At 43.0% G+C, this 14,871-nt stretch overlaps 1 protein-coding gene across 5 annotated transcripts; it reads right to left on the bottom strand.

The window, feature by feature from the left end:
* Positions 1 to 7,199: 7,199 nt before the first annotated feature.
* Positions 7,200 to 12,004, bottom strand: ZNF32 (zinc finger protein 32). 5 transcript variants are annotated; one of them, XM_042959959.1, is made up of 3 exons: positions 11,938 to 12,004; positions 9,374 to 9,513; positions 7,200 to 8,170 (listed from the first exon to the last, which is right to left on the bottom strand). In XM_042959959.1, the coding sequence occupies exons 2-3, from the start codon at positions 9,441 to 9,443 to the stop codon at positions 7,377 to 7,379; spliced, it is 864 nt and encodes a 287-aa protein (XP_042815893.1). In that variant the 5' UTR covers positions 9,444 to 9,513; positions 11,938 to 12,004; the 3' UTR covers positions 7,200 to 7,376. The 5 variants fall into 5 exon arrangements, with proteins under 5 accessions (XP_042815893.1, XP_042815895.1, XP_015392108.1 ...); XM_042959961.1 differs by having other exon boundaries at positions 7,200 to 8,128; XM_015536622.2 differs by lacking the exon at positions 11,938 to 12,004 and adding an exon at positions 9,058 to 9,164 and having other exon boundaries at positions 9,374 to 9,463.
* Between the last annotated feature and the right edge of the window lie 2,867 nt (positions 12,005 to 14,871).

The raw sequence follows: 14,871 nt of genomic DNA, 5'->3' as shown, positions 1-14,871 counted from the left end.
TCCAGAAGTTTTTTATCTTTGAGAAGAATGTTTTTATTGGTATGATGAAATGAAATTTTTACTTTGACTTTTCTTTTGAAATATTTAATCGCATATACATTAATGTATAATTTAACATAGTTAAACCTAGTTGTCTTTCTAAATAGAAGATTCAGAAGCCATAAAAATAAAATAAATAACCACATAAAAAGTAAAAGCTTTTGTATGACCATAGGCTTCATGGTGTTAAAATACAAAGAGCCAGACTTGGAGAGAATATTATCACCATCATAAATAACAAACAATACTTAGAATATCTAAAGAGTTCATAAAGGTACATAAGAATAATATAAAAATCCCAGTGGAGAAATGGCTTGGAATATGAATGTACAGTTGTCAGAAAAAGGAAATATAAATAGTCCAAAAGAATTAACCAGCTTTAGAGAAATGTGAATTAAAATGATCAGATTTTTTTTTGTCATTCTTGGCAAAAATTAATAAGATAGAAAATATTTTGTACTTTTGAGGGTGCAAGAAAATAGGCACACTTACGTATTGTTGAAGGAATTGTGAATTAATGAAGTGTTTGGTGATGAGAAGCATAATTTGATTGTATCTGCCAACTTTTAGAAAGCTTGTACTCTTTGACTTAACATTTCTACTTCTTAAAATCCAATAAAGAGTAAAGGCAGTCTTTAGAGCACTATAGTAATGCACAATTTGAGTCACCATAATATCTATCACTAGGGCAATGGTTAAATTAAGATACATGCATTCTTTGGACTACCATGCAGTAATTTAATACATAGCAATTATAAGGCAATCATTCAATCAATAAACACTTAATGGGTTAGTTTTTTAATGGACACGGAAAGATAACCAAGACTTTAAGTGGGAAAAAAGCCAAATTATATAATGGTGTAGGGCCCCTTTTATATAGTTTGTGCATTACTTCAATCTTTTATAATACAAATATATCAGTGGTAGTTTAAAACATAAGCTAAAGCCAGATTATTTATGAATTTTATAGAACAGAAGGGAAAGGAACTAAACATTCAACTCAAGAAACTAAAAATGGTTAGTATTAATTAGTAGCACCGTTGGGCATATGTGTGTTATTAGTGAAAACTGGTTAAGCTTTGGATAGCAGTTTGACAACATGAATGTCAATCTAAATGTACGCTCCCATTGACCCAGAAAATCCACTCTCAAGGAAATAATTTGATTAGCTTACAAAGCTTATATTACTCATCATAGCATTGTTTATAATAAAATCCTGAAGAGAAGTGGGAAAAACACCTAAATTAGGAAAACGTTTAAATAAATTATAGACTTTCAGACTGGCATCCCAGTTACTGCTGGCACACAACAAGCCACCCAAACGTAGTTATCATTTTGTTATACTCACAGACTTTGTGAGTATCAAGAATTCAGAAAGAGCATGGCAGGGACGACTTTCTAACAGTGTGAAGTTTCGGTCTCAGCTGGGAAAACTCAAGACTGGCATTGACTTAACAGTTGCCTGGTGAATCATTTAAGGGTGACACAGTAGAGTAGCCACAAGTGGCTATTGAGCAGTTAAAAAGAGGTTAGTCTGAGTTGAGATGTGTTATAAGTGTAACACATACATTGGGTTTTGAAGATGTAGCATGACAAACAGAAACTAAAGTCTCTCGGTCATTTTTATGTTATATATCAAAATGATATTTTGGATATATAGGTTAAATTAAATATTAAATTTATTTAAAATGATTTTAATGTGTCTGCTAGAAAATTTAGTTATATATGCAACCCATATTTGGGGTTCGCATCATTTCCATTGGTCAATACTGATCTGAATGCCTTCTCACAAATTTGGTGGTAGACGCTATAGGCTAGAACCTCAGGTAGGGCTTTCTGTACAGAGGGCACCCTGGCAGGACAGCTGAAGCTGAAGAAGGTGCAGCCCGGGGCAGTCCTGGGGCTCTCCATGCAGAGGGTGCCCTGGCAGGATAGCTGAAGCTGAAGTGAGTACAAGCCAGGGTGTCCTGGGGTGCTCAGCACAGGAGGCACCCTGGGGAGGGGGGTGGCTGGAGCAGAGGCAGGGCATGGGTCTAGGGTTCCAGGGGTGCTGCTTGCAGGGGGTGCCCTGGCAGGGTGGCTGAAGCTGAGGTGGGTCATCGGTTGGGGGTTCCCAGGGTACTCCATGAAGGGAGTGCCTTGGCAGGGTGACTTATTTATAAATGGAAGTTTGTACCTTTTGACTCCCTTCACCCATCTAACCCCCCTCATCATCATAGATTAATTTGCCATGTGCTTATTTATTTCTGGGCTCTCTTCTCTATTCCGTTGATCTGTGTGTCTGTTTAATGCCAGTACCATACTGTTTTGATTGCTATAGCTTTATAATATGGTTTAAAATCAGGGAGCATGTTGCCTCCAGCTTTGTTCTTATCAAGATTGCCTTGGCTGTTCCAGGTCTTTTATGGTTCTATACAAATTTTGGGATTGTTCTATTTCTGTGAAAAATGCCATTGGAATTTTGGCAGGGATTTCACTGAATCTGTAGATTGCTTTGAGTAGTGTGGACATTTTAACAATAATAACTTTTCCATCCATGAGCATGGACTATCTTTCCATTTATTTGTCTTATTTGATTTCTTTCATCAATGTCTTAGAGTTTTCAGTGTATGGATCTTCCACATCCTTTGTTAAATTTATTTCTAGATATTTAATTCTTTTTGATGCAATTGCGAATGGGATTGTTTTCTTAATTTCTCTTTCTGATATTTTGTTATTAGTGTACAGAAAAGCAACAGATTTTGTATATTTCATTTCTTTTTTAAAGTTTATTTTTATTTATTTTGAGAGAGAAATAGAGGGGAAGTGGGGGAGGGGCAGAGAGAGAGGCAGAGAGAGAATTCCAAGCAGGCTCCACACTGTCAGCACAGAGACCGATGCAGGGCTTGAACCCACAAACCGTGAGATCATGACCTGAGCTGAAATCAAGAGTCAGATGCTCAACCAACTAAGCCACCCAGGCGCCCCTGTGTATTTATTTATACAACTTTATTGAATTCATTTATTAGTCTTAACGTTTTTGTGTGTGTGTGCGATGTCTTTAGGGTTTTCTATATATAAGATCATGTTATCTGCAAATAGTGACAGTTTTGCTTCTTTCTAATTTGAAATAAAATGCCTTTTATTTCTTTGTCTTGCCTAACTGCTCTGGCTAGGGTTTTAATTACTATGTTGAATAAAAGTGAGGAGACTGGGTATCCTTGTCTTGTTTCTGATCTTAGAGGAAAAGCTTTTAGCTTTTTACTCTGCGTATGATGTTAGCTGTCCTATATGGTCTTTATTTTGCTGAGCGGTGTTTCCTCTTACCAACTTTACTGAGAGTTTTTATTGTCAGGAACAGATGTTGAATTTGGTCATATGCTTTTACTGTATGGGGATGATCACAAGATTTTTACCCTTCATTTGGTTAATGTGTGTCACCTTGATAGATTTGTGGATGTTGAGCCATAAAAATCAACATGAGCTTGAGACAACATGAGACACACGCATGAGCACCTTTCTGGGAAATACTGGTGCTGTGGAGCACGGCAGAGGGAGAATGTGAAGATGACGTCCTCTGAGGTCTCTGGAGAGAATTACTGTGTGCCCTTACCTGTGTGTTCAATTACAATCCTGCCCTTCGCGCAGCGGCTATGAAGATAAGCTAATAGGCTTCTTTCACAGAAACACTGAGTGCCTTGGTCTGTTGTCTCTTGTTGTGCCCTGAGGGTGGTAGCCAGTCAAGAGCTTATTTCTACCTTGGTTACAGTCCTGTGGACCCATGGGCATAAGCCCCACTGGGCACCAGGTTCAGGTGACCTAGAGTTGTCCCCCTAGGCCAGAGCTGCAAGAAGTGGTGTGCCAGAGGAGGGCATAAGCTCCCTCCTGGGAGATAACGGGTGAGCTGAGTAGTGAGGCAGAGGGACAGTGCAAAGATGGTGCCAGCCATCTTCCACCTCTGGAGATGCAAGGCCCCTAGGGTGTGCGTTCAATTAGAGGCTTGTGCCTCAGGCCATCACTTTAAGATAAGAAAATACTCCTTTTTAATTTTTTTTGAGAGAGAGAGAGAGGGAGAGAGAGTGCAAGTGAGCATGAGCAGGGGAGAGGGGCAGGGGGAGAGAGAGAAAGAATCCTAAGAAGTCTCCAAGCTCAGCACAGAGCCTGATGTGGGGCTTGATCCCCACAACGTTGGGGCCAAAATCAAGAGTTGGACGCTCAATGAACTGAGCCACCCAGGTGCCCTGAAAATACGCCTCTTTCACATGAAGTCTGGGCACCTCTCAACTGGCTGCCTCTTGTGCTTTTCCCTGGGGTGAGTCCAAGTGTGAGTGTCCCCCTGCCTTCCCCCCCTTAAAAGTTTATTTATTTATTTTGAGAGAGAGAGCACAATGGGGAGGGAAGAGAGAGAAGAGGAGAGGGAGAGAATCCTGAGCAGGCTCTGTATTGTCAGTGTGGAGGCTGACGTGGGGCTCAGTCTCAGGAACCGTGAGATCATGACCCCAGCTGAGAGCTTAACTGACTGAGCCCCCCGGGCGCCCCAAGTGTGAGAGCCCTTTAAGAGCTGTTTTTCAGTTCACTCTAGTCTTGTGGGTCTCATGAATGTGAGTCCTATTGGTTTTCAAAACTACATGTTTTGGGGACTCCTGTCTTCAGTCTTAAAAGTTGGAATAACCAACGTGGGGCTAAGCTCTTTGCTCCTCAGGTTGTGTATTCCCTCCTGATTGTGGTTTGCTGTACTAGGGGTAGGATTTATGGCAAAAGGGTCTCAGCCTCTTCTACCTGCTTCAATGTGAGGTTTTTAAATTTGTGTTATAGGGGCGCCTGGGTGGCTCAGTCGGTTGAGCATCCGACTTCGGCTCAGGTCACGATCTCGCGGTTCGTGAGTTCGAGCCCCGCGTCAGGCTCTGGGCTGATGGCTCAGAGCCTGGAGCCTGCTTCCCATTCTGTGTCTCCCTCTCTCTCTGCCCCTCCCCCATTCATGCTCTGTCTCTCTCTGTCTCAAAAATAAATAAACATTAAAAAAAAAATTTAAATTTGTGTTATATATAGGAGTCACTCAGCTAGTTTTTAGTTTTGTAAAGAGGACATGGTTCCATATGTGGCTGTAGATTAAATGTATCTGTGGGAAGAGGGGAGTCCAGGATCTTCTTACAGTGTCCTCTTAAACTGGAACTCTCTTTTGTTATTACTGTAATATAAGCAGCCAATAATCTTTGAAGAAATCTAATAATACATGTATCAAGAATAGAAAGAATATTTTTAAAGGCCCTTTATATTTTCTGACCTATTTACTTCTTATTTACTAGTTCTGCAGAACTAGCATTCTATCTATATATAGCTGTGTCTGTATGTATTTATCTCTACCTATCATGCAGAAACTTTCCACACCTTTAAAGAGCTCTTCAGACTTATTCTTGGAAGTCATGTAGCATCAGTTCTGCTATTTTTTTGTGTTTGAAGCAGTCACAAGCCGATCCAGATTCAAGTGGAGGTGAAATAGACTTCCATCCCTTCGTGAGATCAGAGAATTTGTGGGCAGTGTTTTTAAACTGCCTCGTTACTGAAGTATCTATCTAATAAATTTCTTACAGTGCAGGACTGCTAGAGACTAGCATTTACTTCTTCATATTAACTTGTATCTGGGTTAACTAATCTATGTCTTGCCTTCTATGTTGTCAAAATAAATGTTTATTTTTAAATCTTAAGCTCTCCGGTGAATCTTAAATCATGATTTCCTGTTTTGGTTTAATCAGTAAGTAAATCTCAAGTTGTTCTCCCAGACTTTTCCTTTTCTTTTCATAGTATCTTATCCTTTTAGAAAATATGTTCTATTATTGCTGTATAATAATCTAAATATTTAGTGGTTATACCATCACTTTTGATTTCTCTCACGATTCTGTGTTAGGAATTTGGGAAGGCTGTTCTTACTGGGGTCTCTCATACAGTTTTGGTCAGATGTCACTTGGGGCTCCAGTCATCTGTAGGTTACACTTGGCTGGACATCTACAATAACTCACTCACGTGGCTGGTAGTTGATGCTGGCTATCTGTTGGGACCTCAGCTGAAGCTGTCCACTGGAGCACTTATGAGCAGCTTTGTCCATCATAGTGGTCTTAAGTTAGGCTTTTCACACAGCAGCTAGTTTTCTCCAGAGTAAGTGTCTCAAGAGAATTATGTAGAAATTTTTCACACCTTTAAAGAGCTCTTCAGACCTATTCTTCGCTATCATGTAGCATCAGTTTTGTTTTTTTGTTTGAAGCAGTCACAAGCCTACCCAGACTCAAGTGGAAGGGACAGACCCCCATCTCTTCATGAGATTAGTGTTAAGGGACTTGTGTGCAGTGTTTTTAAAATATCTCATTGTTACTGAAGTATACTTTACACGTGAGAAAACGCATAGACTCTAATGTTGAGTTCAGTACACTTTGACAATTCTATAGACCCAGGCATCCACCATATGAAACCTGAAATAACCTATGGCGCTTGTTTTCACTCTATAAGGTTGCCTTGTGCCCTTTTCAAGTCAGTCCTTACCCAGTCCCCTCCCCCTATAGTTAGCCACTATCTGACTTCTATTACCATAGAGTAGTTTTTCTTGGTGTGTGTGTATTTGTGTTCTTTCACTCAATATAAAGCTTTGAGATTCTTCCATATTATTGTATCAGCTGTGTTATTTTTTTATTGTTGAGTTATATTTCATTATATGAACATACCCCAATATATTATAACTTTACCTATTGTTGGGTTTTATCCAGTTTATGACTATTATGAATTGGGATGATATGAACATTCTTCTATACTTTTTCAACTGGTATCAGGGTATCTTTGGGAGCAATACTGCATCACTGATCAAACCCATAGTATTTCTAAAACATTTCTGTGTCCAGAGACCTTTGATATAATTTACCTCTTTAGATCATAAGGATTTGCTATCAAGCTTTTTGGGATGAATTCTTACCAGTGGTTTTGAATCCAATACAAGATTGATTTGAACATGTAAAGATCTTGGCATTCATAAGGGGCTGATTTTTTAAAAAAGACTGATGTCAACTACAGATTTAAAATCTCTATCTGTTATACACAGAACAATCTCCCAGTATGCGTGAGATTAATGGAGTTACTTTGGGAAATCAGGTCCAAATAAACTGACAGAAATTATGAAACATATGTGATAATGATAATAAACAAGACATTTATTTTTCATATTCATTTGGGGGAAAGGAAAAAAGTCAGTATGCCCTACCCAATGATGGTCTTTCTGAAAGAGTCTGCATTCATTCCATAGAATTGGATAGGTTGCTCGATCTGAGGATTTTGTACTTTTAATTCATAAAGAGAACTTCATTTGAAGAGAGTGGTCAAAGGGTGAGTCTTTGTGAGCAGCTTCGCTGGTGCACGGCCAGACTCCCCCTCTGAGTAAAGCTTTTCCCACACTGGCCACACAGATAGGGTGTCTCTCCTGTGTGGATTTTGCCATGCAGGATACAATTCCCCCTGGTGTGGAAACTCTTCCTGCACTGTGTGCAGGCATAGGGTTTCAGGCCTGTGTGGACTCTGATGTGAACAATTAAGCTTCCTTTCTGACTGAAGGCTTTTCCACACTGATCACATCTATAGGGCTTTTCACCACTGTGAACTCTTCTATGAACAGCAAGGTTACTTTGATTCCTGAAGCTTCTCTGACAAATAGCACACTCATACGGTTTCTGTCCAGTGTGGAGTCTTTCGTGAACGGCCAGACTACCTCGTTGACTAAAGCTTTTCCCACACTCCTTGCACTGATAGGGCTTCTCTCCTGTGTGTATTCGCTGATGTGTAACAAGATTGCCTTTGGCCCTGAAGCTTTTTCCACAATGGGTACACTCAAAGGGCTTTTGACCGGTGTGGATTCTCTCATGCAAGGTTAGACTACCTTTTTGCCTGAAGGATTTTCCACATTCCTGACACTCATAGACCCTCTGTCTCACTCCAGGTGAATCTTCCTGTAGTGTCTTAGAATCTGGGGATTTTTGTTCCAGCTTCTCCCTTCTGAAAGAATTCTGGAAATCCCAGCTTGAGGATCCTGTGGCCTCAGAGTGGTCATATTTGTGGTGGGCTTCTGTCATCACATCTGGTAAAATGAGAGGGAAGTCATGTAAGATGCACCAATATGCTGAGTGGGAAGAACAGGGAAAAAAGAAACAATGCTTTGAGTGCTTAGGTGCCAGCCATTATACTATGAACTTTGCATAGATAATTTAATCCTGAGAACAATACTATGAGATTGCTACAGATAAGGAAATGAGAGCATAGGGAGGTTGTCAAAGACCTTGCAGCTAAGTGTAAATTTGGGATTCAAACACAGGCATGCTCCACAGTAGTATATTGCCTCTAAATTTAGTTTAATTTAGCCTTAGGCTTAGAAAAATTATGAAAACTACATAGGACCAAATAGAGCCCCATACCCAAGTTTTATCGGACTCCAAAAAAGTTTATGGATCCAGGTTGCGTAGGGCCTAAAGCTCTAAAATTTTGGAGGCACTCCAGTAAGAAAAAATATAAAAGTTGGTACAGGCCCTGAAGAAATCAATAAATGAGAAATCCATCTGTATACCAATCTGTTTTCCTGACAGTAGAGTAAGCTCCGTGACAACAGAAAAAATACATATCAGATCGTTTTGTACATTACATCTATTATCTAATCCATGCAACCCTGCAAGGTAGAGTTTATTGTCCCATTTTACAGATGAAGAGCCTGGAGCTCAAGGAAATTAAATAATTTATCTGATACCATAGATCACGTTAGGACAATTATAGAATCTGATCCAAGAAACTTTCCCCTTTAAAATCCATGCTATTTCAGTCTATTAAGCCACGGTGGAACTGAGACCAATTTTGGTTTGGAAGTTATTCTCAAACACTTCCTATGCAGATGCTGACTGACAGCGTTTTCCGTATTGCCCTGCCTCTGAGCCTCCTACTGCACTGGGCCCTTCATCACTATTAACAGTTTTCTTGGAGTCATCCTAGGAAGATTTTCTCCTCGTTCTTCTGCCTTACCCTTGTTCAGTGACTGTGCTGAGATGTAAAGCTGCTCATTCATTTTCTCAGAGACTACCTCAAAACTGCATCCATATCAAGACCATTCTCTTCCTTGATTTCTACCGCTGAGTGGGAAGAACAGGGAAAAAAGAAACAATGCTTTTCTAATTATTTCTAATTTTAGCTTGCAAGCTTTCCTTGTAACCCCCAGGAACAGTGAACTCCTCCAAAGAAATGTCTCCTCTGCTTCCTCAGTCTGCTGACCAGTGCTTGAGGACAGGGACACTGAATGTTGTGAGCTGAGGGCATCTCAGCGATCAACCGACTCACTCACTGAAAAATGCTACATTCTGAGCATATCTTCCGTGACAGTCCAGCAGGGTAGCTGTTGGAAATCCAAACATGTCCACGCCTGCCGTATGACCTTAATCACCACCTCTTCATATGATTCTTCCATGGGCTGTTCTTGAACACCTGAGGAGGAAAAAGCAAACAAACAAAAAACAACAACAAAAACAAACAGGAAAGGGCAGGAGAATTGATAAGTGAGAAGGATAAAGTCAACATGAGCTCCAGTTTGGGGTGAGTAAATGGAGGAAATCTGGACTGATATAATTTAAGTCACCTATAATGTGACTGCAAAGTTGGCCAAAAGGTGCCATGACCACACATAAATGAGTCAAACTGGAAACACGAGGTGGGAAAGCAGAGAACACGTAAACATAAATCTCTTCCTGCCAATCCCAAGATAATGGTCACTCCTGTTTGTACTTTAGCCTTGGCATGTGATTGGGATCTCCCACTTCCTTTCCCCATCTAACCACCTTCTCTTTTATCCTTCAAGCCTCCAAAGGAATTCAGAATCTAAAAAAACCCAACATTTCAGCCGTCATGATTGGTTTTAGGATGCAAATGGCTCTAGCTCTCCCCTCCAGATCCCCCTGGGTTATGACAGAACAAGAGATCTCGTATGTTTACCTTTTAGCAATATTTAGGAGGTTTCGGATCCAGACTGCCCTCTCCTATTCTTCAAGGTAAGAGAATACCAATTCTATGTGTAAATACTTGTCAATTCCTGGAAAAGGAAGACCTACTCCAGACTCCCAAAACCAAGCCAAGGTACTCCAACTAGGATAAGTAACCTGCTCCAATTCTCAGAGCCAATGAGGAGTCAACGATAGGCAAAGGATCAAATTAAAGACTTTTGAGGTCCAAAGTCTATGCCCTTACACTAGACAGTTCTCTAATCACTAAAGAGCTGGTGAGAATTTTTATAAAATGGAATCGAATGTAACAGTGCTTGACCAGATTTTACTAACCTTCAAGATCCTAGGAATCCTCTTGCTCCATATTATCTATCCCTCCCCCCGCCCTTTTTTTTTGAGTATTTCCTTCTTACTTTAGGATCCTCATTACCGAATTCTTACACTTTATGCAGTGGTTCAATGTATAATCCTTATTTCCATCAACTATATTTCATCAAAATGCTCGCCTCCTGATTTAATGCAATAGCAGTGTGATGCTACAGTGCTTCGTTTTGTTAAAGTAAACAAATGCTACACTTGACAGCTGTACACTTGGCTACGTGTTGTTTTGACTGGAGAGGCATTTAAAACTTGTATTTGGAAAAAACCAAAAAAACCAAAAAAACTTGAATTTGGAGGCCTCGCTTCCAATTTGGAGTAGAAGCTACAAAGGAATCCTCTGTGAGAGTGCCAGGATGCTACAGGGTGTTCATTTGTTAGTTCAAGGCATTACTGCTCAACTACTGCACATCCATCAAGAGTCAGTGGAAAAGGCATGAAAACTGCTACCCAGGGTTGGACTCTGTCCCTGGGGCATCCAGCAAATAGTCTGGTCCGAACAAGAGGGTAGAATTTATAGCTCTACCTCTGCGCATGCTGAGATCTTCCAACAAGTAACAACTCAGCTGTGTCTCTTGATTAAAAAAAAGGACATTGTCTTATTTTTCTCCCTAGGTCACAAATCTGAGAAAATGGTTTCCAGAAGATTTTAAAGAAGTAGCTTTATTAGTAGAAAATTGCTTTTCCTATCAGAAAGGCTATTTATCCTTTTGAAAAACTCAGAATTAGGCCATGAGAAACTTGGATTCTTGCCTTGTCTTCTCCATTACCCCCACACAACCTTAGGCAAGTAACCAAACAGCCCCGGCTCTATCTTCTCACTGACTAAATGGGTTAATGACACTGTCACATCACGTCGATCTTGGGAGAAGGAAAGAACCAAATGTGCAAAATCTCTGCTACAACCTACAGACTGAAGGCCTGATGCTGAGAGTCCTCAGGAGAGGCCCAGCAGAAGGGGTAAACTTTGCTGTCTTGGTAACCTCTTGGGTGATAGTTTTAGGGTTAGAAGATGAGAGGAGGGTGATTCTTTTTCTCCACACATCTGAGTCCATTTTGTCCTTTCTCCCATTCTCCACCCTGACAAGTCTGATCTCTCTCCCATTCCCCCTCCCTGGAGATTGCGTTTTTCCTCCCGGACCGTGTCGTGAAACCCTCGCTGCAGGCCCCTGGGCACACCTGCCTGTGGCCTCCCCCTCCCGCGTCTCCAGGGTGCGGGGCCTTCACCCATGCTCTGCCCTGCGGAGCGGCGGTCGGAAGGGCCCCTGCTCCCCCGGGCACACACTCCCCTCCCGCCTCAGCACCCCACCCCGGGCCCGCCCTGCGTGCTGGACCTCAGCACCCCGCTCTCCGGTCCAGCTGGACCCTTCTCTGCGGGCCGCACGCCTCTCCCCTCGCGGGCGGCCCCCCTCGGGGCTCAGGCCGGCCGGGCCTGCTCAAGGCCACTGGGGCCTCGGAGGGCCAGGGGGCGGCGGCCCGCCCACGCGGCTCCGCCTTGCCTGGGCTCACCGACCCGGCCGGCGGCCTCACTCACCGCAGCGGCGCGCGCCCGCAGACAGACAAAGGCCGGCGCGGAGCCCACAGCAGCGCCGGCGCGAGCAGACCGAACTACAACTCCCAGGAGGCTCCGCGCGAGCCTGCCCGCCGGGTCCCGGGCCTTGGTCGTCCCGGTTTCTCGGAGCACTGTGGGAAACGTAGTTCGGCGGCGCGCCCTGCCGCTCGGGCTCTGGAGGGTCTCCACCCGCGCGGGGTCCTCAGGAGGATCCCCTTTGGCCTCAAGGAGGAGGCGCCCTGTCCACTGACCCAGACGCAGCGGCTCAGATTAGCGAGGCCTGGAATAGCAGCCTCGGGAAGCCGTCTGCTGGGCCAGGAAATCGGGAATCCGGGGTTCTTGCAGGGCTTCGTGGAAGGAAACAAAGTCTTGGCGGGGGGCGGGGGAGCGGGGGGGAGAAGAGTCTTGGGTGCTTAGGGGTTATGAGTTGAGCCTCTGCATGAGCGAAGACTAAGTTTTTGTAGTTACAGCTCTGAAGCTAGGAGCAGATCTTTCAAGCAGAGACTACGGGGAAGAATTTGTCACAACTGAAGAATTTCGAGGGGCTGGAAGGTCGATACTGCTGTCAGGTGTAGAGCTATTCCCTTCAGATCTCTTTGGTAAGAATCTTGTCTTGAGTTTGCATATCGGCTCCACCACTGATTAGCTACCGGACTCTGGATAGGCTTCCTACCCTGGTGGGGAGCCCGGGGTATGGTTAGGTGACCGGACAGGTGCCAGGTGGGTTTCTTGGGAGAGCCAGGGCCCAGGCCAGGCGACCCCCATTCTGTTCCGTAAGAGCAAAGACAGGTATGTGAGTGAACCCAGAAAAAGTTATTCTTCATATACCTTGTGAATTATGGAGAAATTTCTCATATGGAGAAATTATGGAGAGAAAACAGTATGTTGTAGGGTAACAAATTAGATTTTTCTTCTTAACTGGAGACCTAACTGAAACGTGGAGAAATTTTAAGTCCTGAAAACCAGCACATGGAGCAAGAGCTCTTTTTTTTATGGGGCGTCTGTGCAGAGCCCACTCAGACACAGGCATGAAGTGTCCCGTCGTGTGATACTGCGAAGGGACAAGATTGCTTTTAAGCATCTATGAGATAAAGGATCTCTAAAAATGCCCGAAGACCCCTTCAAGTGCACTTTTATAGGATCCTGGCCTCCCCAAGAGGGGATTTGGACAGGGAAGGATGGCTGCAAAGTTCCTGAGGACAGAGGCTGCTGTTGCCTGGGGCTCTTTCTTTCTTGGAATCACCTTTGCTTTCCTTCTTCCTGGAGCTCTCTTGCTCTTTGTACCTCTCTTCAGGCTCCCTCCTCCAGAGCTCCTAGTTGGAGACCCATCTCCTCTTGCTATTATGTTCTTGTCGTTTACCCCAAAGCCACCTACCTGTTAAGCAAAACAGAACCAAAAATTAATTTCACAGAGTATATACAAAGTGTTAAGTAATATTAGTCATTACCATCACCAGTAATACATCATTACTTAAGTTCATTGAATCTGTGTGTGCCGGGCCCATTTTGGTGTATGTGCTGCCGACGTGAGCACATGCTGAGCCCGTTTTAAGTGTCAGGTACTGCGATGGATGTTGGGGACACAAATGCGAATACGCACTCCCTTCTATGAAGGGAGCTGACAGTCTAGTTGAGAAACAAACACACTACCTTCCTTAAAACCTGGGCCAGCAGTTGCCTCACTGAGAGGTCCCTGCGTGTGCAGTGGAAACTTCCCTGATGTCTCCTACTCCTGAAAGACCCCTCAGCACCACTGCAGAGCTCCCTGTGGTGCCTCCTGTCATTCGTTCCAGCGTCAGGGAGAGAAAGGGTTATTGCACCAGGGGATGGGGCACAATCCCTACTCTGTCTCTTCCTTGTAGAGCAGCCACATACTCTTATTTTTTCAAAGCCCAGGAAGCACACAGCAAAAGCCAGACCTAATGTCTGATTGGGCGATGCTGTATGAGTGTCTCCGCTTTCTTCTCTCCCAAGGCCGTGCCAGTAGGGCTGCGTGCATCACCTCCCAGACCCCAGGACCAGGAATCATTTCGTCTGCTGATAAACAGCACCAGGCGCCTGGAAGTCACTCTGGGTCTGTTGGTTCTGTGGAGGGCAGGATCAACTGTGGACATTAGGACAAGTTTCAGATCTCACCAGGAAAGTAGATGACAAAGCTTTGGTGGGAAAAGGTGGCTGTAAAGGAGGACTTGTAGTTACTTTTTTCACAAATCTACATAAATTCTTTTAAGGAGTCTCGGGAAAGTAGGCATATTGAATGGAAATAGGGGAGAAAGCAGTTAGGCCTGGAGTTGATGCGACCTAGTGCTCCCTAGACAGACACTTAGCAGTCTTCACCCTCATCCTAAATGGGGCCCAGTTTTCAACCACCACCAGCAACTTAAGGCCCACACTCAACAGGAGGCGGGGGATCCGGGTGATGGTGTCGGCAGTGTAGATTTGAACAATTGCTGAAGAACTCTTCCCCGACTTTGCGTGCATTTCAGAACGGTAGGCAAGGACAGATAATTCAGTAAATGGTGTTAACGACAAAAGGCTAAACATTTGGGAGAGAAATAAAGTGAAATGTTAATCTTACTATAGTCAAGATAGCCTCCAGATGGATTAAATACAAAATGTAAAACTCAGATCCACAAAAGGCCCAGAAGAATGTGTGGATTAATATTTTTATAATCTTGGCTTAGGAAAGGCTTTCTTAACCATGGTAACAAAGGTAGAAATAATAAAGAATAAGATTGCTGGATTTGACTGTATTACAATCCAACACTTCTGTGTGTCAACACCATTTATGAAGGTAAAATATGACAAGCTGGGAAAATATTAGTAACTGTCATATTTAAAGATAACATACAAAAATAAAACATTTCATTAGAAATCTGGCAAAGGACAGCACCTCACAAAAGAAAAAAATAGAAT

This window comes from Panthera tigris, chromosome D2, assembly GCF_018350195.1.
Source record: "Panthera tigris isolate Pti1 chromosome D2, P.tigris_Pti1_mat1.1, whole genome shotgun sequence".
Taxonomy (NCBI): Eukaryota; Metazoa; Chordata; class Mammalia; order Carnivora; family Felidae; genus Panthera; species Panthera tigris.
Note: the sequence above shows the minus strand (reverse complement) of the source record. Positions and strands in the feature narration are given on the sequence as shown.